The 23,619-nt window shown below is 37.8% G+C and overlaps 1 protein-coding gene across 1 annotated transcript in view; it reads right to left on the bottom strand.

Moving 5' to 3' along the window:
* The window catches only part of EML4 (EMAP like 4), a 133,296-nt gene that overhangs the window by 21,399 nt on the left and 88,278 nt on the right, over positions 1–23,619 (bottom strand). The window contains exons 7-16 of the mRNA XM_081943331.1: positions 21,403–21,526; positions 18,878–19,027; positions 17,742–17,811; positions 16,929–17,039; positions 11,302–11,397; positions 7,575–7,709; positions 6,885–7,020; positions 2,393–2,544; positions 579–704; positions 350–481 (exon numbers count right to left, since the gene is read on the bottom strand). Of these exons, the coding sequence (XP_081799457.1) occupies positions 350–481; positions 579–704; positions 2,393–2,544; positions 6,885–7,020; positions 7,575–7,709; positions 11,302–11,397; positions 16,929–17,039; positions 17,742–17,811; positions 18,878–19,027; positions 21,403–21,526 (1,232 nt within the window). The remainder of the gene's footprint in view (positions 1–349; positions 482–578; positions 705–2,392; positions 2,545–6,884; positions 7,021–7,574; positions 7,710–11,301; positions 11,398–16,928; positions 17,040–17,741; positions 17,812–18,877; positions 19,028–21,402; positions 21,527–23,619) is intronic.

The following is a 23,619-nucleotide window of genomic DNA, read 5'->3' as shown; positions in this document are numbered from 1 at the left end:
TTAAATTTAAGATTCTGAAGAATGACCTTCCATGCTTTTTCTGACTTATAGACCAGAGATGGGCAACCTTTTTCAGCCTGGGGCTGCATTTAATACTTTTTTTCTGTTCCAAAAACTGCAGTGACATGGTAATGATGCAGCAATGTTAAGGAGGAAGAGGACATTTTCAGCTCCTCGCTTTCTATGTAAAATAAGATATATTAAATCAAACTTTTTTAAAAAAATGGAAATGATGCTGTTGTTTAAAAAAAACACCCTACTTTTTTATTGTTTTTCTTAACATGTAATTGTTACTTTAAAAACACCCCATAAATATGCCCAGTATTCTCACAAAGGATTAGGTACATACATCTAGTAGCCTGGTCCATTCAAGAGTGTGGTCCACTGAATTCCACATACAAACTTGACGATCTTGAGCACAAGTTAAAAACAGGTCTTTGAACGGATGTGTTCCCAGGCCCCAGAGTTCATCTGTGTGGCCCTAAAAACACAAGGTTAATGAATGGACATATCCACAATTAGATAGCAAACAAAACAGATCAAATATCTATAAATTCAAAGAGAAGAAAGAGACACACCTGCACTTCCACTTGAAAACCATCATTAAATGTTCCACGCAAAATAAAATTTCTTGATGTCCCAAGAATAAATTGATCAGCTTTGCCTTCTGCTACAGCTCTTATTGTCCCATACTGATCAGGAACCTATGGAAATCATATTTCCTTGAAATCCATTTTATAGATTACAAAGCATAATAATAAATACTCTAAAATACTGAAGGTCACAATCATCTTTCTTTGTGCAAACAAATCTCAGATTCAATGTTTCCATCATCATCCTTTTCTTAATTTTCTTATTTTAATCTCTTTCCTTCTCCTTTCAAAGATATGTGATGTATATTACATGATTTGAGTGATAAATACACATTTGTTTAAAAATAATAATGTTTTGACATTGTTGTTCTTTTCCTGTTACAATCCATGTTTCCAATCCAGTCTTATTTCAGGGAAGGTGGAACTTATTTTCAAATTTCACTACTTCAAGCACAAAATAATGCTAACTATCACTGCAGCTAGTAAAAGCTACCTAACTAGCTGACTACATATATCAAATTGGTGTCTACTTACTAATTTTATTGACCACTTTTTAAAAAAGCTGTTTTGAAATTATTTCCTTTTCTCTTTAATTGCAGTAAAAAAACCCTACTACTATCACTGTAAAAAAAGACCTGCATTTTTGCTAAATTCAAAGTAAAACACCTTTAATGTACAATATCTGAGAGTTATCAATTTCAAATGAGGGGATTTTCAAAAATGATATCCTGCACTATTTAGAATTTTGAAGTATGATTTTTTTTCTTAACATGTCTATGTTTTGTTTTACTATTTGTAAACTATGTCATTATAATCATTGGGTTTTATTGTGTTTTTTTTTTTGCTTGCTCTCACAACTTGTTTTCATATTTTTTTTTGAGTTGGACAATAACTGTAACAAAACATAAGAGATATTTCCATACAGACTACAAAACTTCAAACAAATCCATATTATCCATATAATGCACAAATCTCTATATAGGTAAAATGTCAAGTTACTATACCTAATAAATTACCTAATTTCATTCCTAAAATCAATGCAAAAGAGCCCAACTCTATTAACTGTATTGTGTCCTATATGTAATTTAATACTGAAAGAAATATTTTCCTATACCAATGAAATGGCAATTTATCCCAGATTCCTACAGAAGAGGAATCTTCTAATCTTCACCTACAAATAGAACAAAGCAAGCAATATGGATTTACTTGAAGTCTTGCAATCTGTATAAAAAGATACCGGTGTATTAGCTGTATTTAACAATTTTTTTTTATCAGTGACAGTATTTTATGCAGATTTTTGTGCATTTGGTTTCATGCAGCTAAATAAGTTTGTTTACATATAATTTTTTTCATTTATTTTTAATTTAGCTGTTCCTGATTTTTTAAGTTTTTGAAATTTATTCTTGAATTTTAAACTGACCTGGAATTCTTCTTGGTTGAGAAATAACTCAGAAATGCTTGTGCAAATAAATACTATGTTAATTGTGCAAAGAAGATTAGGAGATAGAAGACAAATTTACAAAGACATAAAATGAAAATAGTTCCTATGATTCTTACTATAACCTGAACTTTTAGCTTAAAAGGCTTAATAAGAATACTATGAAGAGAGGAGAGTTTCTAAGGTTTTTTTAGCTTCTCTGAAGGAGAACAGAATAAAAATCAGTACTGTAATTACATCAATAATAGAAATTGATGGAATGGTACTTTTGTAATCTTAATTCGTGTCTGCTCTTCAGCTCCCTTCATCACAGCTCGAAAGTACATTTTCCCATTATTTGTTCAACGGTTATTTTTCTTACCTCTATTTCCCTTTCAGCATTCAAGTCATGATCCCATAAAATGATCTTTCTATCCTTCCCACCTCCAGTTAGCAGCATTCCATTCCTCATTTGACAGAGTGTGAACACACTGCCATCATGAGCTTTGATTTGTTTGCTGATTTGATACACACCTGTAACCACATAAGAAACAGTACAGTGCCAATACAGTGTATTTGCCAACCAGTTTAAAAGATTATTTAGAGAAATAAGAAATAATTAATGCAATATGTATCAATGAGGAGATGTTTGAAGGAGGGCAGAATTTCAAGTTGAAAGGCAGCACTTCTGGTCAAACTATACCTGAATAGTTATAACTGCTACATGATAGACTCCTTACATTAAAAATTAATTTGATGACTAATTTTTAATAGAAAGAGAAAGAATCAGGAAGGTTCATGGATAGATGTACATGTGTAAATTAAAAAAAGAAAAATTGAGCTACTGATGCCTACTTCTGTTAGTAAAAAAATCTAGAGAAAGTTTTTAAAAATGTGAAATTTCTTCTGGACTGGGGGGCTTTAATACATTTTAGGTTTAGGTTTACTGGACTTATATGCCGCCCTTCTCCCAAAGGACTCAGGGCGGTGTACAACATAAAAACATATTACAAAAGTTAAAAGAAAGATTAAATAAAATATTAAAAAACCCAATAGACATTTACAATGAGATTTAGAAATTAAATTAAAATTAACAATTAAAATTAATAATTTATTTTATTCAGGCCAGGCCAGCTTGCTGGAAAAGCCAACTTTTTAGGGCGCGCCCGAAGGACCGGAGGTCAGGAATTATGCGAAGCACCGGGGGCAGCTCATTCCAAAGGGAAGGCGCTCCCACAGAGAAGGCTCTTCCCCTGGGGGTCGCCAGCCAACACTGCCTGGCCAACAGCACCCTGAGGAGGCCAACTCTGTGGGATCGTACTGGACGATGGGAGGCTACCAGTGGAAGTAGGTGGTCTCGCAAGTACCCTGGGCCTAAGCCATGGAGCGCTTTAAAGATCATAATTAACACCTCGCCCGAATCTACCCAGTCAGAGTCCAAGCCTGTCCGGATCTGAGTTATTTTATCCTGCAGATACTGAACAAATTCCTTAGCCCTACCTTGCAAGGGGTCTTCCCCAGTTCCTTGATTAAATAAGGAGCAGGTCACCCTAAACAGGGCAGCTGGGCAGTTATCTGCGGATGTAATAAGAGCGGAAAAATGTTGCCGTTTTGCCGCTTTTATTGCCACTAAGTAGGATTTAATATGAATTCTTACTAGTGTTCGGTCGGATTCGGACTGGCTGGCCCTCCAATCACTCTCTAGGCGTCTTTTCCAGCGTTTCATCTCCCGGAGCTCCTCGGCAAACCAGGGAGCTACCCGGGATTGGCACTGGGTCAGAGTCCGCAAAGGCACAACGTGGTCCAATGCCCCATTTTAATAAATAACGATAATAATAGTTCTGCAGAGATGCTCAAATTACTTAAGGAAAACATAAAAAACCTAGTTGAATGTTTCTGATTACTAAAAGATGGACCCAAGAGGAATTTACCTTTTTTAGGTAAAAGGCAGCCCCTGATCTTAACTTGTAAAAGATACCCCACCCAATAGCTGCAAGCACTAACTAGTGAGAATGTACCTCATCATCTTCATTGTTAATTCAACTTAACAAAAATAATAATAGCCAATTGCAAAAATAAAAAGAAATGGAAGAATAATACCCAATAATTAATAAACCACAGGAAAGTATTTAGAAAATTTGCCCATGGTCATTTTAGTTCTCTGCACTGGTTTTGCCCTCTTCTACATGGGACTATAAGGTCTTTCTGTGATCAAAAATATGCTTCATGCTAAATTCAACTATAATATTAGTCACTAAAAAAGGAATCAATAGGAAAGGGATAAATTGTTGTTCAGTCACTAAGTTGTGCCCGATTCTTTGTGTCCCCATGTATCACAGCACATCAGGTTCCCCCTCCATCTTCCACTGTCTTTGGGAGTCCACCCAAATTCATGTTCATTGCATCGATGTACCCTGCCATAAGAGCTCTATTGCTGATGATGCTTTGCTCTTTGAGTCATCAGAAGATTGCAGGAGCTGGTGTTACCTAATTACTAGTCTAGGTGTGTGTGTGTGTGTGTGTAGAAGTTCTCAGTTTGGCTTTAATGTACTCAAGCTTGATGTCAATGCTGCAGCTCACCACTTCCGGTCAGGAATGGTGCTTAGCTTCTGCTATCTCTGGAGGACTTTGCTCCATAGATCAAGTAAAGTCTGAAAAGGGAGAGAAGAGACTTCCTCTACAACATAGGAAGATATTTTTGTCCTGCCCTCTATGGAAGAGATGGAGTTTAACTTCTTGTTGTTAGAACCCTTAGTGCCTTTTCACATATTTTCACTTCCTTCAAGCCTATGTACTTGAAAAGAAAAGGAACTGAAGTTTTATAGCGACAAATTATTACTGTCTTTTATCGTATCCATAGAAGCCAATTTAATATTCCAGATTTTGGACACACTTACTTTATAGCTAATTTAACATCCATATTAACTTTGGATTTGAGTCACTAACTACATACTATTAACCAAATTTGATTAAAATAAATATTTGGTCTGAATTAACTCAAATTTCCTTTTCAGTGTTCACATCTAACAAACTTTAAATTTTAATATCTGTATAAAACCATCAACAAATGTGATGGTTTAACTGCAATTAAGTGTGAGCTACAAAAAGAATTAGTACATAAAGGCTTTGCATGTAATGTTTTGTATAAATATTTATATTTAGAAACTTCTGAATAACATTATTAAACTGTAAGATTAATACTTAAAAGGTCATTTACCAGTCATAGTAAATCAGTTATCATCCATTCTAAACACAAATTAAAAAGCAAATGTAGGCTAAACTTCAACATTTGGTATAAAAATCCAAGTGCAAAATGGATACTTCATTTAGATATATGCAATTTTTTTTCTAGATATATGAAGTGAGACATACTTTGAACCAAATCTTTATTAAAAGCATGGTAAATGCATAAAAAGGCCAACTCAACAAAATCTGGATCAACTTCAACATTGATGTTTTAATTATAAAATATTTGCTGTATTTAGTAAAGTATTATTTGTTTTTCCATTATTATAACATTAAATGCACTATACATGATATAATTATGCTTTTACATTAATATTTTCTTTATAAACAAAGTTCACTGAAAATATACACAGGCAGTTAAAATGTCATATACTGAAACTGTTTTTTCTGGCATGCTATATTTACAGCCCAGCATTTTAATTAACTGCCAAAGAAAATAATTATCTTTGGATTTAAGAACTACCTTAGAGTTCAACAGTGACAGACATGCATTTTCCTGGTTGCTAGTAATACTTATTTTCTAAAAATTGAAATTGAAATGATATGTAACCTCTATAGCATATTTAACTTAAAAGTCAGAACATTATATTAAAACAAGGTTTGGTTCCAGTATTTGATAACTGGTCAGGTTAAGAATTGCTAAAATTCTACATTATATTTTTCTTTTTCTTTCAAAACTGTATTCATATGAAAATTAATATTTATAAAGGAGAATATTTGTAGCTTGGTGTTGAAATGAGGACTCTGCAAGCCAGTAGAATGTAAACTGGGAGCAAATTCCACTCCTTACTAGCACTGATGATGTTGCCTACACTGGGTAATGGAACACTCGCATAAAAACAACCAAGCTCAGAAGAAACAGCATTCTATGAAAATATTTTATCCAATGTTACGACTCATATGTTAAGTTAGAAACTCTGCATTGTTCATGCACATTTCCTGATCAGCTGTAAATAGCAAGTTATACAATTTGTTCATATATATTTTTCATGAGTTGATTATTATGAATAGCCATATTGGAAAATACAAGTAATCAAAGATCCAGTTTCTTATAGCAATCAAAATATAATTCTGTTAGGAAGTCCACAAGAAGGTTTAGAAAAAAATGGTTTACTTCCCAGCAATAGATATTCAATGGCAAAGAAAAGCTTCAGAACTTCTGGATTTGAAAGCAGCATGTAAACATCATTAAATACATAGTAATGTAATAACCTATAGTAGCAGCTCAGCCACATTTTGTGGCAGCAAGTTTTTCAAGCTAATTCTAGTGTGCTTTTTATCTACCATGATTCTAAAATACTCCTAAATTATATTTCAGTTTGTTCTAGATATTTTGCTTAAAACTAGAAGAGAAAAATTTGAGAAATTTATAACTTGGAACACAATTAATATAAATGCTCAGCAGAGTTTTAAAATTCTTTTTAGATTACTTTTCATCTACATTCAACTGAAAAACTAAAGACTGATAGAATTTAATATAGTATTAAATATATTAATAGTTTTGTTACATGTACCATCTACATTCTCAGAAACATACAAACATAATTTGATCTTCAATAATTGTTGCATTTTTATTAAACTTGATATATATTTTCATGATATAGATAAATCTGTAAGAATAAATATACCTTTTGATCCTTTTCCTAATGTGCCTTCTACAGTAGTTTTGCTCCATATAAGCAATATCCCACCTGAATCACCAGTGAGAACTTCTCCATTGCCTAAAAATGCTAAGCACTGAACAAATTTGGGTTTGTCGTATTTCTGAAAAACAACAGAATATATTTAGGGCTTTCTATGTGAACTATATATGCAAACACAGGCACATAACCTCAATTCAAACATGTTTACTGGCATTGGGGCTTGGTATATTGTCTTATTAGAACATGTTAACATATATACAAATATATTTATGTGTATCTATGTGTTCGTGTGTGGATGAGAGTGAATACCCACACACACACATGTATTCATACATGCTGTACAGACCAATGGTGGGTTTCCATTATTTTTACTACCGATTTACTTGTGTGTGTGCATACTTGACGCTTCTGCGCATGTGCAGAGGTGTCCAGGAAGGGTAGGTGGAGTCTCGCACTGCTGCCACTACCAGTTTGCTCGATTCGGGCCGAACCGGGAGCAACCCACCTCTGATACAGACACACACAAACATTATATGCTATTTCATCTCCTATTTTCTGAGTAAGAATTATTATGAAGAGGCCCCTTAAAGCTTTCTTTGGAAGAATTTAATCAATGTACTTTCAAAAATTCTAATTTGCAACTTCAGGAAATTTGTCCAATACAAAGATTCTTACCCCAAATATTCCTTGTTTTCTTGTTAATGAATTTGTATTCCAAGTCCAGAAAAAGATATGAGATTTGCCAGATGTTATTATTGTATCTTTATCAGTTGGATGGAAAGCTACGGCCAGGACAACTTCATTTGTAGTCTTTCAAAAGAAAAAAGGGAGTTGTCATTACTAAAGTTTTGGTTCTTATAAGTACACAAAATGCAGTAATGAAGCAGATTTGCTCATTTCTTATTCATTGTTCATTCTTAGCATTCAAGCATCTGTCAAGCATTTGTATTTTGGGGTACACCTTGCATTATTCTATAAAGAAAGCAACATATGATCTGGTGGCAAATGGGTTCATTTGTCAAATACTTCCAATTCCCCTCAGCCTTTTGGATGAGTGTGATACTTCTAAAGTTGTTGCAATAATAGAAAGTGCTGTACGCATTCAGCTACATATAAGAAGATTAGAAATTAACCTTCTATAAAACAAAGGAAGATTCTGGCTCACGGACACCATTTCTCTGAGTATTTGAATAAAACATCAGAGATAATTAGAATGTAATAGTGATAAGGCCGCGGGAGGCCCCTTTACAGGGCAGGGCAGAGGAATTTGGGAAATATCTGCAGGATAAAATCGCTCAAATCCGGAAGGATTGGGTCCCCTTCAGCGGCCCAGTGGAGACGTCCATGGCGAGTCTTGAGAAACCTTTCTGGGAGGAGTTTGACTTGGTTGTCATCGAGGATTTGGACAGATTGCGTGGACGACTGCGACCTACCACATGTTTACTGGACCCGTGTCCCTCCTGGCTTGTACTGGCATCCTGGGAGGTAACACGCGACTGGCTCCTGGGCCTAGTGAATGCTTCGCTGGGTGAGGGGTCTCTTCCGGCCTCCTTGAAAGAGGCGGTGGTGAGACCCTTGCTCAAGAAGCCTTCCCTGGACCCTACGGAGCTGGCCAATTATCGTCCTGTCTCCAACCTTCCCTTTCTGGCGAAGGTTGTAGAGAGTTTGATTTGATTAGCCGCAACCCTCTCCCGAAGGACTCGGGGTGTGGTGGCTTCTCAGTTCCCACGACATCTGGAGGATAATGATTATCTAGACCCGCGCCAGTCCGGCTTTCGCCCCGGGCACAGCACAGAGACGGCCTTGGTCACGTTGGTAGATGATCTATGGAGGGCCAGAGATAGGGGTTGTTCCTCTATCCTGGTCCTATTAGACCTCTCGGCGGCTTTTGATACCATCGACCATGGTATCCTGTTGCACCGACTGGAGGGGTTGGGGGTCCGGGGCACCGTTTTGCAGTGGTTCGGCTCCTACCTTTCTGGCCGGACGCAACGTGTGTTGGCAGGGGAGCAGAGGTCGACCCTAAGCCCCCTTACTTGTGGGGTGCCACAGGGGTCGGTCCTCTCGCCACTCCTGTTCAACACATACATGAAGCCGCTGGGTGAGATCATCCGTGGTTTCGGGGTGGGATATCATCTGTACGCTGATGATACTCAGCTGTACATTTCCACCCCGAACCACCCCAACGAGGCCGTCGAAGTGATGTCCCGGTGTGTGGAAGCTGTACGGGTCTGGATGGATGACAACCGACTCAAGCTCAACCCCTCCAAGACTGAGTGGCTGTGGGTTCCGGCCCCCCGGTTCAACCAGTTAATTCCATCTCTGGCCATTGGGGGCGTTCAACTCGCCCCCGTGGAGCGGGCGCGCAATTTGGGTGTCCTCCTGGATGCCAGGCTGTCCATGGATGACCATGTGACAGCCGTGGCTAGGGGGGCGTTCCACCAGGTTCGCCTGGTGTGCCAATTGCGCCCCCTATTGGACCGGGACGCCTTACGCACAGTCACTCATGCGCTGGTGACGTCTCGCCTGGACTACTGTAACGCTCTCTACATGGGGCTTCCCTTGAAATGCACTTGGAAACTGCAGCTGGTCCAGAATGCGGCCGCGCGGGTGATTATGGGTAGTACAAGGTACTCCCATGTGACACCGCTTCTGCGCGAGCTGCACTGGCTTCCTGTGGTCTATCGGGTGCGTTTCAAGGTCCTGATTACGATCTTTAAAGCGCTCTATGGCTCAGGACCTAGTTACTTGCGGGATCGTATTCTGCCCCATACATCCCTACGACCCATTCGCTCGCACAGAGAGGGACCTCTCCAGGTGCCGTCCACCAGACAGTGCCGAGGGGCGGCGCCTAGGAGCAGAGCCTTCTCTGTGGCGGGCCCAGCCCTGTGGAATGACCTCCCCCCGGATATTAGGACCACCACTGACCTCCGCTCCTTCCGTGTAAAGCTCAAGACCCACCTATTCCAAATAGCTGGCCTGGCTCAACCATAACCTCATATCACTCCTGACGGGTTTTTAATTTGGTAATTTTATTCAATGGGATTTTAAATTGTGTTTTTTAATTGTTTTCACTCATTAGTCTACCTCCTCCATGCACATGTATATGTCTTTGTTCTTATGTATGTTTGTCTTTATCTGTATTTTATTTGTTTTGATTGTACGCCGCCCCGAGTCCTTCGGGAGAGGGTTGCGGCTAACAAATAAAATAATAATAATAATAATAATAATAATAATAATAATAATAATAATAATAATAATAATAATTATTATTATTATAAAACTGGAGAAGGTAGTAGCTGAAAGATTTATCTTGGAAGTGTGGTTTACCTACCTTATTTATCCTTAGTAAATTTATCCTAGTAAATACAGCAATTATGTATAGTAAATACAACATTGACAAGGATATAAATATTTTGGCATTGGTAAGCTAATCAAAACTTGAATAGAACATATCCCATTACTTTGATTCATGAATAGAAGTCATAGTTTGTTTGCTTTTTACTTCATTTCTTATCATGTCTTTTTCTCACAAACACATTTTCCTATTAACTAAAAAAACTAAATTAACTAACTTCGTTGGGAACTGTCCAAAATCACCTTTGGACATATGATTAATAAAAAAATTAAAAAATTAAAACACTTCATGCATTTGATGAAAGTTTTTCAAGAATGCTTATACTGTTGTAAATCTGCATTGATTGTATCCAATTGATATCTTCTGTCTCTGCTGGCAGAAACTTATTTGGTCCAATTGATGAATTCATTTAGTGGAATGGAGATATGCTATAAGTCCATGATGCCGCACCTATGGCACGCGTGCCGGAAGTGACACACAGAGCCATATCTCCAGGCATGCCTGTTGATCTTCCAGGTTCTGGTGCACCGACCAACTGGTCTTCACATGTGTGGGAGCGCTGGAAACTGGAATAACAACCGCTTGGTATGAATGCACGCACCAGTAAGATGATCTTCTGGTTTCTGCCGCGTGCATGTATATCGACCACCTGCTCTTCTGGTTTCTGGCAAGCATGTGTGTGCGAAGACCAGCTGAGCAGTGCCCATGCATGCATGCACACCGGGTAGCTGCTCTTCCAGTTTCCAACAATCCCATGCCCGTGCACCCCCATTTGGCACTCAGTGCCGAAAAGATTCACCAACACTGCTATAAGTTGAGTAATTGTATCACTGGGGTGACACATACAGAAGGCATCGTTTCTTCCTTTAGCCACAACACAAAACTGTACATTCCTCTCTGAAAAATTAGCAAAATTACCAAGAGGGACAAACTGAATTTAACATTATTCACATAGCAAATTTTTTTTTAAATTTTTTCCAGTAAAATATCACCAAGCAGATTCAATATACTTTGTGTATGGTAACACATCTAAGCATTATTTACCTTTATCTCTGCTACTTTTGATTTCTTCTGCCAGTCCCAAACAGTCAGCATGTGTTCATTAGAATCATCAACCACACACAAATGTATACCCGAATCCTTGGAAAGAAGATTTAATAATAAAATTTGTGTCAACATGTTATATAATGTCCTCTTATGTTTAAGTATGATACAATGCAATAGTTTTAATTTTTTACACATAAGGGTAAAATACATGAGCCAGATTAAGTCATTCTTCAGTCAGCTTTATTTTTAAATTGAACTCTCAACTAAAAGTGAATATTGATGCAGCTTTCAGTCACAGATCCTTGGAATACCGGTATTATTAGTATAGGTAACAAAAAAAAGTTATGCTCAATGCATATGCAAATGCCTAAATCAAGTGGCTTTGCATTAAGATTGCGTTTATACACAATTTAATATGAATTACTATCTATGTGTTTCAGAGTTGTTTTATGATGGGTCAAGCCAAACTTTCCCAGCTAGGCAATGATTTATAAAACTCTTCAACTTGAAGTAGAAACAATATAGCATAAGAAAAGTCATTCTTTTTTTTATATTGCTCTATTGCCTAAATTCAATCTGCTCTTTATGAAATGCAGTTGGTCATTTACTTCTGAAATGCAGATTTAACAACTGAATGGAATACAGAATTAGAGTGAACTATTAAGAACTATTCAAGTGACTTAGAGAATTGAGACAGTGTACAGTCAGTGATAAATCAATGATAAAGTATATTTAAAATTCCAGATTTTATCAATTCAGTAAAACATAATTGTGTAATTATTGGCAATGTAGATTAGGAATGGCTAATAATATGAAATGCCCTGTCAGAATGATTTATCTTCTCTTCTCTTCCCTTCCCTTCGCCTTCCTTCCTTCCCTCCCTCCCCCTTTTCTGTATTAAACTAGTAAAAGTGAAAAATAGCAATCGAAATAATGCATTTGTGTCAATAAATTCCAGCACAACATTTGGAAATATATAATTAAAAATCACCACTTAAATGCTCTTTTTCACTTTTCAAGTGAAAACTGAATTAAGTGAATTTCTTTCCTTACAACTAATGCTCAACTTTTAAACATTATAACGATGGTATATCATTAAGAGAAAAAAGGAAAAATTGCATTTTGGGCATATGATTACCATAGCATATAAGAAAATTCAGCTCAAATGCCTGCGCATGGATCTTTCAGCTTTTTGGATGTTTTTACTGCCATCCACAGTACATTTTTTTCTATCCTGGCTTTTAGTAAATAACGTATCTCTTAGTCAGAAACATTGTAAATGACCATTGGCTTAACTGAAGGGTCCTTTTCTGGGTGCTGGGAAAGAGAGTCCAAACATGGGTTAAATGCAGCCAATCTGCCCAGGACTGAATTGAAACTTTAAGCCACGCCTTTGGTGCCGACTAATCCTCAGATTTTCTTCAATGAAGGCGTGGACAATGCACGCTGAGAATTTCAGGAATAAAGTCAACAAATGTCATAACAATTATCCATAAGTTCCAAAGAAACCATATGACAACTGGCGGAGCAGATCCCAGGGCGGGGTTGGACTCTCCTTCGCAGCACCCAGAAAAGGACCCTTCAGGTAAGCCAATGGTCATTTTCCTGGGTGCTGCTCTGGAGAGTCCAAGCATGGGACATATACAAGCTAAATGTCACTAGGGCGGGAAGTGTAAGCGTGCAGGGTCTCTCCGCTGCTATGAATGCCATGGAGAACTCGCCTCCCAAATGCCCCCTCCGCAGAAGCAAATTTGTCCAGTCTGTAGTTCCGAACAAAGGGAGACAAGGAAGTCCACGTAGCAACATTGCAAATCTCCTCTATCGGTGCCTGGATAGCCCAGGCCGCTGTAGTGGTGGCGCTTCTGGTAGAATGTGCGGTGATAAGGCGTGGCGCCGGAATAGATTGAAGAACGTGGGCCGAGGTGAGACAGGCCCGTAGCCAGCCACCGATGGTCTGAGAAGAAACTTTGCGGCCATGGGAAGCCGGTTGAAATGCGACAAAAGTGATTCAGAGCGACGGAAGGCAGCCGTTCGTTTGATGTACTTACGTATCGCTCTACGAACATCGAACATGTGTCACTTTTTTTCTTTGGGATGTCTGGGGTGTCTGGGGACAAAATCCGGAAGTATGACCTCCTGGGCCCGGTGAAACCAAGAGTTGATCTTGGGTATAAATGCGGGTCCAAACGGAGGATCACTCTGTCAGGTTGAATCAAGCACAAGTCCTCACGAATTGACAGTGCTGCCAATTCATAAATTTGCCGTGAAGACGTGATGGCAATCAAAAAGGCTGTCTTAAATGTCAGATGTTTGAGGCTGGCTGAACAGAGAGGTTCAAAGGGCGGGGCTATGAGAGCCCTTAACACTACATTGAGATCCCATGAGGGGTATCTGTGCACAACCGGAGGCCTCAGGTTGGTTGCATCCCGTAGGAAGCTGCTCCACCCCTCCACCCCCCGGAGTTCTTTGGAACAAGGAAGAGTATTGAATAAAATTCTGTCCTTTCCTGACCTAGAGGAAGCATGCTATGGTGTTTATGTCTCTGAGGTGAAGGATCTCCTGTTCTATGAGAACCTTCCTGACTGGACAGGAGGGGGTTGGACAACGAATGAAGTGTCGGGGAGGGGGAGAAATGAACTCTAACATTAGGCCTATGCGTATTGTCTGAAGGACCCACTGGTTCGAGGTGATCCGCTCCCATTGGGCCTGGAACAGCTGGAGACGCCCTCTTATTGGAGCCGTCCATTGATGGTCACTTATAGTGTCTGAAGGGTCTGGAATTGGACCCTCCACGATAGGGATGTTTGGAGGACTGTTGACGGTTTCTGTCACGAAAGGGTTGACGGTCCTGGGACCTATCCGTGCCCTGAGAGTATGGACATTGGAAGGAACTGGAGGTAGACGGCTGCTCCGAGTTCCGAAAGGGCTGCTTCCTATAAGTCTGTGAACCCTTATGGTGAACCCTTATGGTCAGATTTTTTGTTGACCAAAGGCATGACCTTTTTTTTTTGTCCTTGTTTTCAACAATTTTGTTTTCAACAAGGACAAGCTTTAGGGCCTCCCAAAAAAGCTTTCCGTCCTTAAAGTGAGCCGAGGCAAGCTTCCACTTGGATCACATATCAGCATTCCAATTTCTGAGCCATAACAGGCCCCTGGTGGTGACATTAGAAGCCAGGGATCTAGAGGCAAATTTGGCAGCGTTCAGGGTAGCATCAGCAGTGTACTCTGTCGTTGCGATAATTTTGTTAACATCCTGTTTTAATTTGGTATCCCCAGCCGGAAGTTTGGCGAGGAGCTGTGTCAGCCAGAGTAGTGTTGCCCTGGACAGGAAAGATGCAGAAGCGGAAGTTTTAATGACCCAAGCCACTGCCTGATGAGTCTTGTGGCAGGCGTTCTAGGCCCTTTCGTCCTCCGCCTTGAGCCCTTCTAATAGTTCAGGGGGAAGCACTGAGTTGGAAGTGAGCACCGCCACAGGCGCGTCCACTGGAGGTAATTTCAGTAAGTCATCTAGACTTGGGTCAACCGTGTACAATTTCTTGTCATTACCACTAGGGTTAGCAAGGGTACCTGGCTGCGCCCATTGCTTTTGCACTACATTAAGAAATAATTTTGGAACTGGCACAATTTCCTGAATAGGTTCTGGCTCCTCAAAGAGTCTCTCACTGAGGTCTTCCAGTGCAGGAGCAGCCGGAGCTGGGGTGCTAGTACCCAAGCGGACCGAGGCTTTGCCCTTTCAAAATAGTCTTGAAATTAGTATACTTGAACAAGCCAGAAAAGGCCAGCTTGTCGGGAACAGCGCCACATGCGACCCACCTAAAATGGCCACCCACATACACTGGAGAGCTCTGAGGGTCCGCACCAACAGCCGGCTCACTCAGAAGCCCAGTCAGCAGTAATGGAGGTCTCAATGGGCCTACAATTGTAGCGGGATTGCTGCGATCACGCTGGCGTCGGCACTCCGACCCATGCGCCTTCCCCTACAGCTGCTTGAAGCCTCACGGCGCCTGAGTGAGCCCAGGACACCGGAGAGGCTGAAATTGGTAAGAACCAGGGAATTAAAATAAAGGGAGACTCACCAAGCCTGCTCCAATAATCAGGAAGGAGAATAGAATATTTTGTAGTAAAATAGAAAAATAGGGAATCCAAGCAATCACATAGGAATGAAGAGAAACTGGAAGCGCGTCCACTAGCTGAATTAAAAAAATCTGAGGATTAGTCGGCACCAGAGACATGGCTTAAATTTTCAATTCAGTTCTGGGCAGATTGGCTGTATTTAACCCATGCTTGGACTCTCCAGAGCAGCACCCAGGAAAATATCATGTTACACCCTTAAAACATTAATTTGCAGGGCTTCATACATTTACTAAAAAAACTCAAGACAAATAAATAGTAGCTATTTTTTGTTTCTGCTTCTCTTTAGAGAATACTATCCACTGCGGCAAATTCCTATGGCCAAGTTGTAACTACTTCAAGCAACACTCCATTAAAATGGCACTAAAATAAACCAAGATAATTTCTCATGGCCGATAAATTAAGATAAATTTCAAAAAATTATATTATATGAAATGCTAATTGTAATTAACGAGACATGTAACAAATTCATCTATTACAGCCAATGATTTATTATTACAATTTTTATACTGCAAGCACTACTATGATAGGGTGTTATTTCAAGGAAGAGCAATTTTAACTATAACTATAAAAGGGCAGAAGTGCAAAGTTGTTTCTTTCTACGTGTCAATATTTAAATCAGCATCAGAATGAGAATTAAACTTATATATCAAGGCTTGCTAAGAATAGGTTTCTTGAATGCCCTTTATAGGACAGAAAGCTTTCTATATAGTAAATAGTAAAGTAAATATATCACATTAAGCTATATTGCCAGATATTACTTTCAGTTATATTCCCTTCGCTAAGCAGTAAATAATTTTCTATTTGCTAGAGAAGAGCAACCTGTGGTATTCTAGAAACTGTTGAATGTCAACAGTTTTATCATTTTTGATCATAGATCAAACAGACTGAAACTGAGAACCAATCATGGTCTTCAATCTGTTCTAGGCAGTCAGATTATATAGCATTATTCATTTATTTACTCATTTATATGCCTTCTACTCCTGCAATTCTAAATGGCTATTTATTTCTATATCTATAGTTACCAATATAGTTTATTATTGGGTAAGCTATATAAAATATCTAATGAAATCAGAAATAAAATCTAGTTTATTTGCCTGATCCATGACATTCCGTTATAATCTAGTGATGACTAGTTTTGCTACCAAGACTATGTTTGGATTCAATTCCAAAAAATGCCTCAGGTATGTGGGGTGGAATCAAACACTTGACTGCAACTCTTTAAGGCAGCTCTAATTGCAATACCACCAGTAGCTGCTGGAGGCAGCCTTGTTCTAAAAACTAAAGTTGTTGGAACAATAATTGCTAATGAATAAATAAGGAAAAATAATGGATACAAGCCAGATATAAAAAAGAATGAGATACACTGGCACTGAAAATAATTCAGTTAATGATCAGAAAATGTTAAAATAGGTGAGCAAAATATTCACAGCTATTTATACAGATACACATAATACATTGTTTGTGAAACAAAGACATGACGTTTTCCTTACTGCTTTTGAAAAATCCAGACATCCCACTCCACGTTCAAAAGTTCCAAGACCAATAACCTGTTGAGTCATTAGGCTCACTGAATCCCATACTCTAACATGGGGCTGCAAAGGCTGTAAGTAAAAATAATTTGAAACAAGTGATTACTGAAAAGATAAAAAGAGGCACTTCCATCAAGCAGATATTGATGTGTATGAAGTCAGTCATTAGTTGGTATTGATCTACCAAATAAACATTGACTTGAGTGAAGTCCTTGCAATAAATAAAGGCATTTCAGTTCAATATTCATAAAAAAGATTTAGACATTATCTTATCCATATCTACTCTAAAACGATTCAGATAAATGAATATAAGGCTGCAGCTTCCGACCATCACTGAACCATAAACCACATCAAAAGATACTGAAATGTTTTAAATCATACAAGTAAGAAAAGAGATAGTTAGGCAGCAGTATCTCGACATTTAATTAAAGACATTTATTGGGAAACAATAGACAATACTTCAGATCTATGCAATGTGAAATTCATTCATATCATAAAGCTTTCTCATATTTTCCTTCCCATTGTACATCTTCCTTTAAAAATGGCATAAGATAAGCAGGTACAGAAGTCTGGCTAAAATAAACTTTTCAAGATTTATGTGGTCAACTGAACACTTCTTCGGGAAATATACACTGCACAATGCAATTTAAGATAACATGCACAAATTATACTTTTTGAATTATTCATCAGACAAATGAATAGTAAAAATGAGAGATTCCTAAGAGATTTTCCAGAATCAGAAACCAATTATTGAAATAGTCATTAAAAACTTACTCTTCCATCTTTATCCACTCCAGCTAGCTGTCCAGTTGCTATTCTGATTTTGTCTGGATGAACTGCAAGGCTAGAAGAAATAATCTTATTAGGAACACTGCATGCTTTCACGCTAACAACCTATCTGTCAGCTCCATGTAGATTTTAGGGAAATAGCAGCATACTGTTTATGAATCCAGACTAATATTCAAAATGTTAAACAGGACTTGTTTTGTGCTACCGTGATAGATCTATATCAGTGATGGCTAACCTTTTCTGGATTGAATGCCCAAAGGACTTGTGTGCCCGCACCTAAAACTCCAAAATGCAATGCGCAACCCACACACTCCCTGTCTGTTCACGCATACATGCGCAAACCTCACATGGGCTCCTCCCTCACATACAGCCCCTCCAGATGTGCCCTACCCCCACGCTTGCACGGCAGAGACCCAAAGACCACTGGCACATGCCTGGTAGAGCTCAACTAGGGTGACGGCTTGTGTGCCCACAGAGAGGATGCTGCATGCCACCTGTAGCATGCATGCCATAGGTTCGCCATCACGGATCTATATCACCTTGCTCATGTGATCCATAATCAGCACACAGGCACAATTAAGACTTCACATTTTTCTCTTTCAAAAGCAAAACTTTATAACTGATAAAAATGTTAGCAAAAATCCAGTTAAATTGTCATGCAAATATTTCGATTTCAAGTACCTGAAAATATTTATATTTTATATTTACTACAACACTATTTTCTAAGGAACATATTAAAACTAGATATTGTTCAGATAATGGAAAAAGATTAAAACTTAATTGGGTATACAATTCATAACTTAAATCACTTATTAATGCTGACGCAATATGGAGAGAGAGCAGATTACATCAGTTTAACTAGCTTTTACCAAGGAACAAACAACAATTCATTAATAACATAGGACTGGTAAATCCTTCAATAAAATCAAGTATCAGAAAGAATGCCTCTTAAATTCTGAAAGAAACCACATGATTTTACACAATACATGAGTGTCTTCTTCATCATTGTTCTTCGCACATTTGTATATTGGATGTTGGAAACGTAGCACATGGCAAATAGCATGAAACTATCATTCTTTTTAACAATAACTGAAGCATGAATAATGGAAGCATATACTAACCATTTAACACAATCCGTATGACCCAAGTAATGACGCTGAGTCCGCTCTTCATAATTAAACAGTATTACCACAGATGCTATGAAATATACAATTTCTCCAGTAGGTAAGAGGTAAACATTAGCTCGACAGTCCCTGCCACGATAACCATATCTTTTTTTTTTAACGTCAAGGTTTTTCAAACTTAATTTGCATTAATGATGGAAGCTTGTGCTATAAAGATCTGTGGTAACATGAAAACATGTTTTTCTCATATGCTGCCTATATAGTCTTAATAATCTGACATATCCCTATACTCCACCCCTTGGAATTTTGCGCCTAAGAGACTTGTTTGGAGTCCACATTGGTATCAGAATCTGGCGTTTTCTTACAGATACTTGAAATTCCTTTTGAAATTTCTAATTGAAATTTATCATTTCACAAGACTGATATTGTATTTTTTCAAGCTTGAGTCACAGCTGCACAGTTCAATTCAGTTTTTAGTATTTATGAAATCACTTCTGCATTCCTGCTGACAAATAATGCTGATATTCATCTTTTAAAAATCTTTTTCTACTGTTTAGATCTTATGTTTGGTATTTACATTTATTATATCTACATACTGTTTTTATATATTGCCCCAAAAGCTTGGAATGGAATTATTAATAAAGATTACACACTTTATGCAGAGAAAATGACTCTTAAGATGGAAAAAATATATCTAATTCTATAGTAAGAGATAGGAGACTATTAAGTATGAAAACATGTTCATCTGTAAACCAAAATAATGAACTTTTCATTATGGAACTTAATCCATTTTTCAGCACCAGAATATATAAGTCAGCAAGATTTCCTGATGTTGCAGTCCTTAAACTGCATTAGTTTTACAAGGCCTTCTAAAAGTAATGTGAAAAATTCCAGAAATTTGTCATAAGGGGAAAGACGTCTAGAATACTTATTATGACCTTCAGGGTTTCAGTAGAAGAAAGTTAATTTTAAATTTATATTTGAAATAGAATAATTCAATAATAAAAACCTGAAGCACAAAAAACATAATTAGTTAGCTACATTCTGCCTTGACATTTTTATTTACCATGTTTAATGTCATGCCACACTTTGTGATAATGAATTCTTAAAACAAATATATGACAATACTACTGGGCTGCAGTCTATTCACAACCGGGCTGCCTGAGCTATGGGTTGGTATACATGCATTCACACACTCAACTCCCCTCCCCCTCAAACCAGGCCAAGAAGCCACAAAGGTTGGGGATCGCTGATCTATGAGGTATCTAACAACAAATCAGTCTAGCTTAAATTGACACTCATGAACCTACAAGGTAAGTCTATGTAAGAGAATAGACCTCTGTTGTTGCAGTGTATTATAGAATTGTGAAAACTTGCCAAAATTTTCAACTATCCTGCCTTACACCACACAGAATCATGTTGGGGTTATTTTGGGTCTCTTATATTTTTTCCCAGATTTCATGTACTATTTTGTTGATAACTTTTGTATTCCTTCACTAGCTCTGACTCCCTTTACAGTCGGAAAAGCATCCATAAGAGTAATGTTTTCTTCAAAATAATGAAATTACTATTCCTCTGTAAGTTCTGCCCCTTCAATAAAAGGATGTTACATCACAATGCAAAGGAGGTGGAGCCTGCATTGTGGTAGTGCTTTTGTCACTCCTTACCACTTTTTCAGATGTCCCTATGGACAGCCTTGCTGAAAGAGTAATGTATATGAAGAAACTGTATTTATATTCAGTTTATAAAACTGCTTGTTACCTAGTGTTTTAATGCTGCACTCACATATTTGTGTTCACCAACTATTAAGTATTTATCAGTATTTATCTCTAGTTTCCCTATTTTCACATGATTCACCATTAAAATGGGATGAAAGTTTGAGATCCACTATAAACAGATTAACAGTTTTCTTTCTGTAACATTAAAAATTATACCACCATCCATTTTGCTACTCTCATCTTTCAAACTCATCGGGTGGTCTTCACTTTTAAGTATTTTCTTCCTGCATGCTGCATCTTTTCTGAGATTGTGTTCAATGGTTTAGATGAATGAATGAAAATGTAGTTTGTATATGGCTTTGGTCTGACATTCTGATGGCATGCAAAAATTACACACAAGGGAAGATAGACCTCAAGATAACAAACAACAAAGTTCCATAATCTGTAGAAGACAGACAACTCCCTGATTCAAGAAGGCAAGTGCTGTTTTTATAAGTGATGGTAATCCAGGTCTTAACAGCATGAAGTAGTATAGGCTTTAAAGTAACTAGGGAAAATGTCTGTGTGAAAAAAATCAATAGGACTAATAGAGTTGGTGAGTGGTTGCTGCAAGGAAACTGACATCCAAGGAGTTACAGAAGACAACAGTATTATTTTTTCTCCCTAAGAGATAATTTATTAATTTTTATCAAATTAAGAAAAGCTTAAATAAGGCAAAATTGAAAATTAGATTTTAAAGAGAAGAGGAGAAGGCAAAGTATTGAAAATAGAAAGTGTTTTCCTTGAAGTGTGCAATAAGGATACACCCACTCCAGTTTTAATTTCTCAGGGGGCAGCTCTGTCTTGATTTCGCAATATTTGTCAACTTCTGAAGGAAGAAACATTGTGATGGGACGTCCCCGCATGAACATCTTGATATACTCGCCTTCTGTTAAAACAAAAACCACATACCAGAATGAGGATGTTTTGCACAAAAATATGTTAGATTTAGTAAAGAACTATAACATTGACATTAAGCTTCATTATACAAAGCACCAAATTGAGATCCAAAATTTTAGGCCAGAAAGCACGAACAGAATTACAAAAGCATCATATCGTCAATGACAAAACATTCATAATAATGTCAGTGAACTGGTGGCTCAGAATAGTGGCGCTGGCACAGTAGAACACATCTTTTATCCAGTCCCACAATTTTCCCATTCATCTCCTCTATTAAGTCCATAAGATAATTCTTAGATAAGTCTAAAATGTCTGGATTTTTTGTATTGCTTATTTGTTCATTTTTTTCCTATTGTTTTTTGTGGTGGGTTTAAAAATTATAAGCAGAATGAGTCAAATAATTATGAAATAAATAATGCTGGCACAGCATCTGAATTAAAATGTAAAAAGAAAACAAGCACCAGTAATATTTTACTTCAAAGATCAAGAATATGCAGAGTAAGCATATCCTAAGTAGAACATTGCACTATTCCAACAATAGCTCTAGTACAATACACTGGCATGCTCTGAAATAGCCACAGGTATGCTGCATCATCACTAGATGTGGACTGCTTCCATTTCTCCTTTCATGTCCTAGAAACATGTGACATCTCAGGAGTTCCACCTATGAGATGAGTATTGTGAGATGCTGTTCTGACCTAGACTTCCCAAAAACATGAAGCAAATTCCTTGTCCCGACAAAAACCCCTTTTATTATTTTACTGTGAATTCTTCTCATTCATATCCAGCAAAGTCTTTCACGGGAGGATTTATAGTCACAGACCTTATCTGGCTTGGAGACCTGACAGGCCAATATCTGCAAAACCTGGCAAAGAATCTAGGAAAGTCCCAATTAAGCAAACTAATTGTCTCCCGCAAACCCCATTCCTCTTTCGCTCCTCTTTTATTTCCTCTGGGAAGGCCATAAGGAATAACATATTAGTCATGAGGCAGTCGACATCGACAAGTTCTAACTTGTGTGTCAAGTACCAAACAAATACTGAGTACTAGGACAAAGGTTTTGCATCAAAATGTGTCAAGTATGACATTTTACAAGTTTCAAAGCAGTCAAGTACCAAGTACCATTGTACATGAAGTATACTCTATATAGCTCACTTAGAAATATAAACTGATTTCTATGTGAATGTTGGTAATTACAAATGCTTTACTGTATATGTAATTTATCTTGCCTTTGCCAGGATGCCTTTGCCGGAATAGGGTTGAATCCAATGAAACATCAGCCCAAAGAGCTTAGTCATATACAGTATGGTGAACATGTGGCTCTGTGGAAGTTGCTGCACTAAATTTGTCAAGAGCTTTTAGTGGTGGTTTTAATGGTCAATTAATGGAAGTTGTTCAGATCTTAGTAGAATAACAATATCTAACAAAATGAATTGTTAAGAAGTATGAAATGCCTATATAGTGGATTGTGTAAATGAAGGATCTTAACAGGTCTTCCTTAAATCATAAAAATATAACTTGATACATATTCTTGGTAAAATGAGAAATGTGAAAGGAAAATCATCAAGAACATATGGTAAACAGCTCCATTCATTTTTCAATAATTCAGTCAAGATTAGGGGTGTCAAACTCATGGCCCGCAAGCTGGATGAGTCACAAGCTGGCCACCCCCACCCCCATTTTAGCGAAAGGGGGAAAAGTTGTGATACATCATGTGACGACAACATAACGCCGTGAGTTTGACACCCCTGGTCTAGCTCAGACTAATTGCATATTCAATAATTCAACAGTCAGTGGACATAAAGTGCCTCTAGTTATCATTCCAAAATATGCTATATATAAATTGTACTGAGGTAAGTTACTACTGCTTCCTGGCAGGCATTTTGTGTACCTGCCTGTCGTGGGAAGCAAGTACTTTTGAGTACCGTTAATGAACTTTTAAAAACATAGAACTCCTAAGAGAATCAAATGACATCAGAAGAAAAGCAGGAAGTCAAAGTATGGAGATTGTGGACCTTAGATTATAAATAATATCCTACAAAGATACTAAGCCACTTTTGAGTTCTTAAGCATGGAAATAAC

This window comes from Natrix helvetica, assembly GCF_964273705.1.
Source record: "Natrix helvetica genome assembly, chromosome: 2".
In the NCBI taxonomy this organism is placed as follows: Eukaryota; Metazoa; Chordata; class Lepidosauria; order Squamata; family Natricidae; genus Natrix; species Natrix helvetica.
The sequence above is the reverse complement of the archived record's forward strand: the minus strand, read 5'-3'. Positions and strand labels throughout refer to the sequence as shown.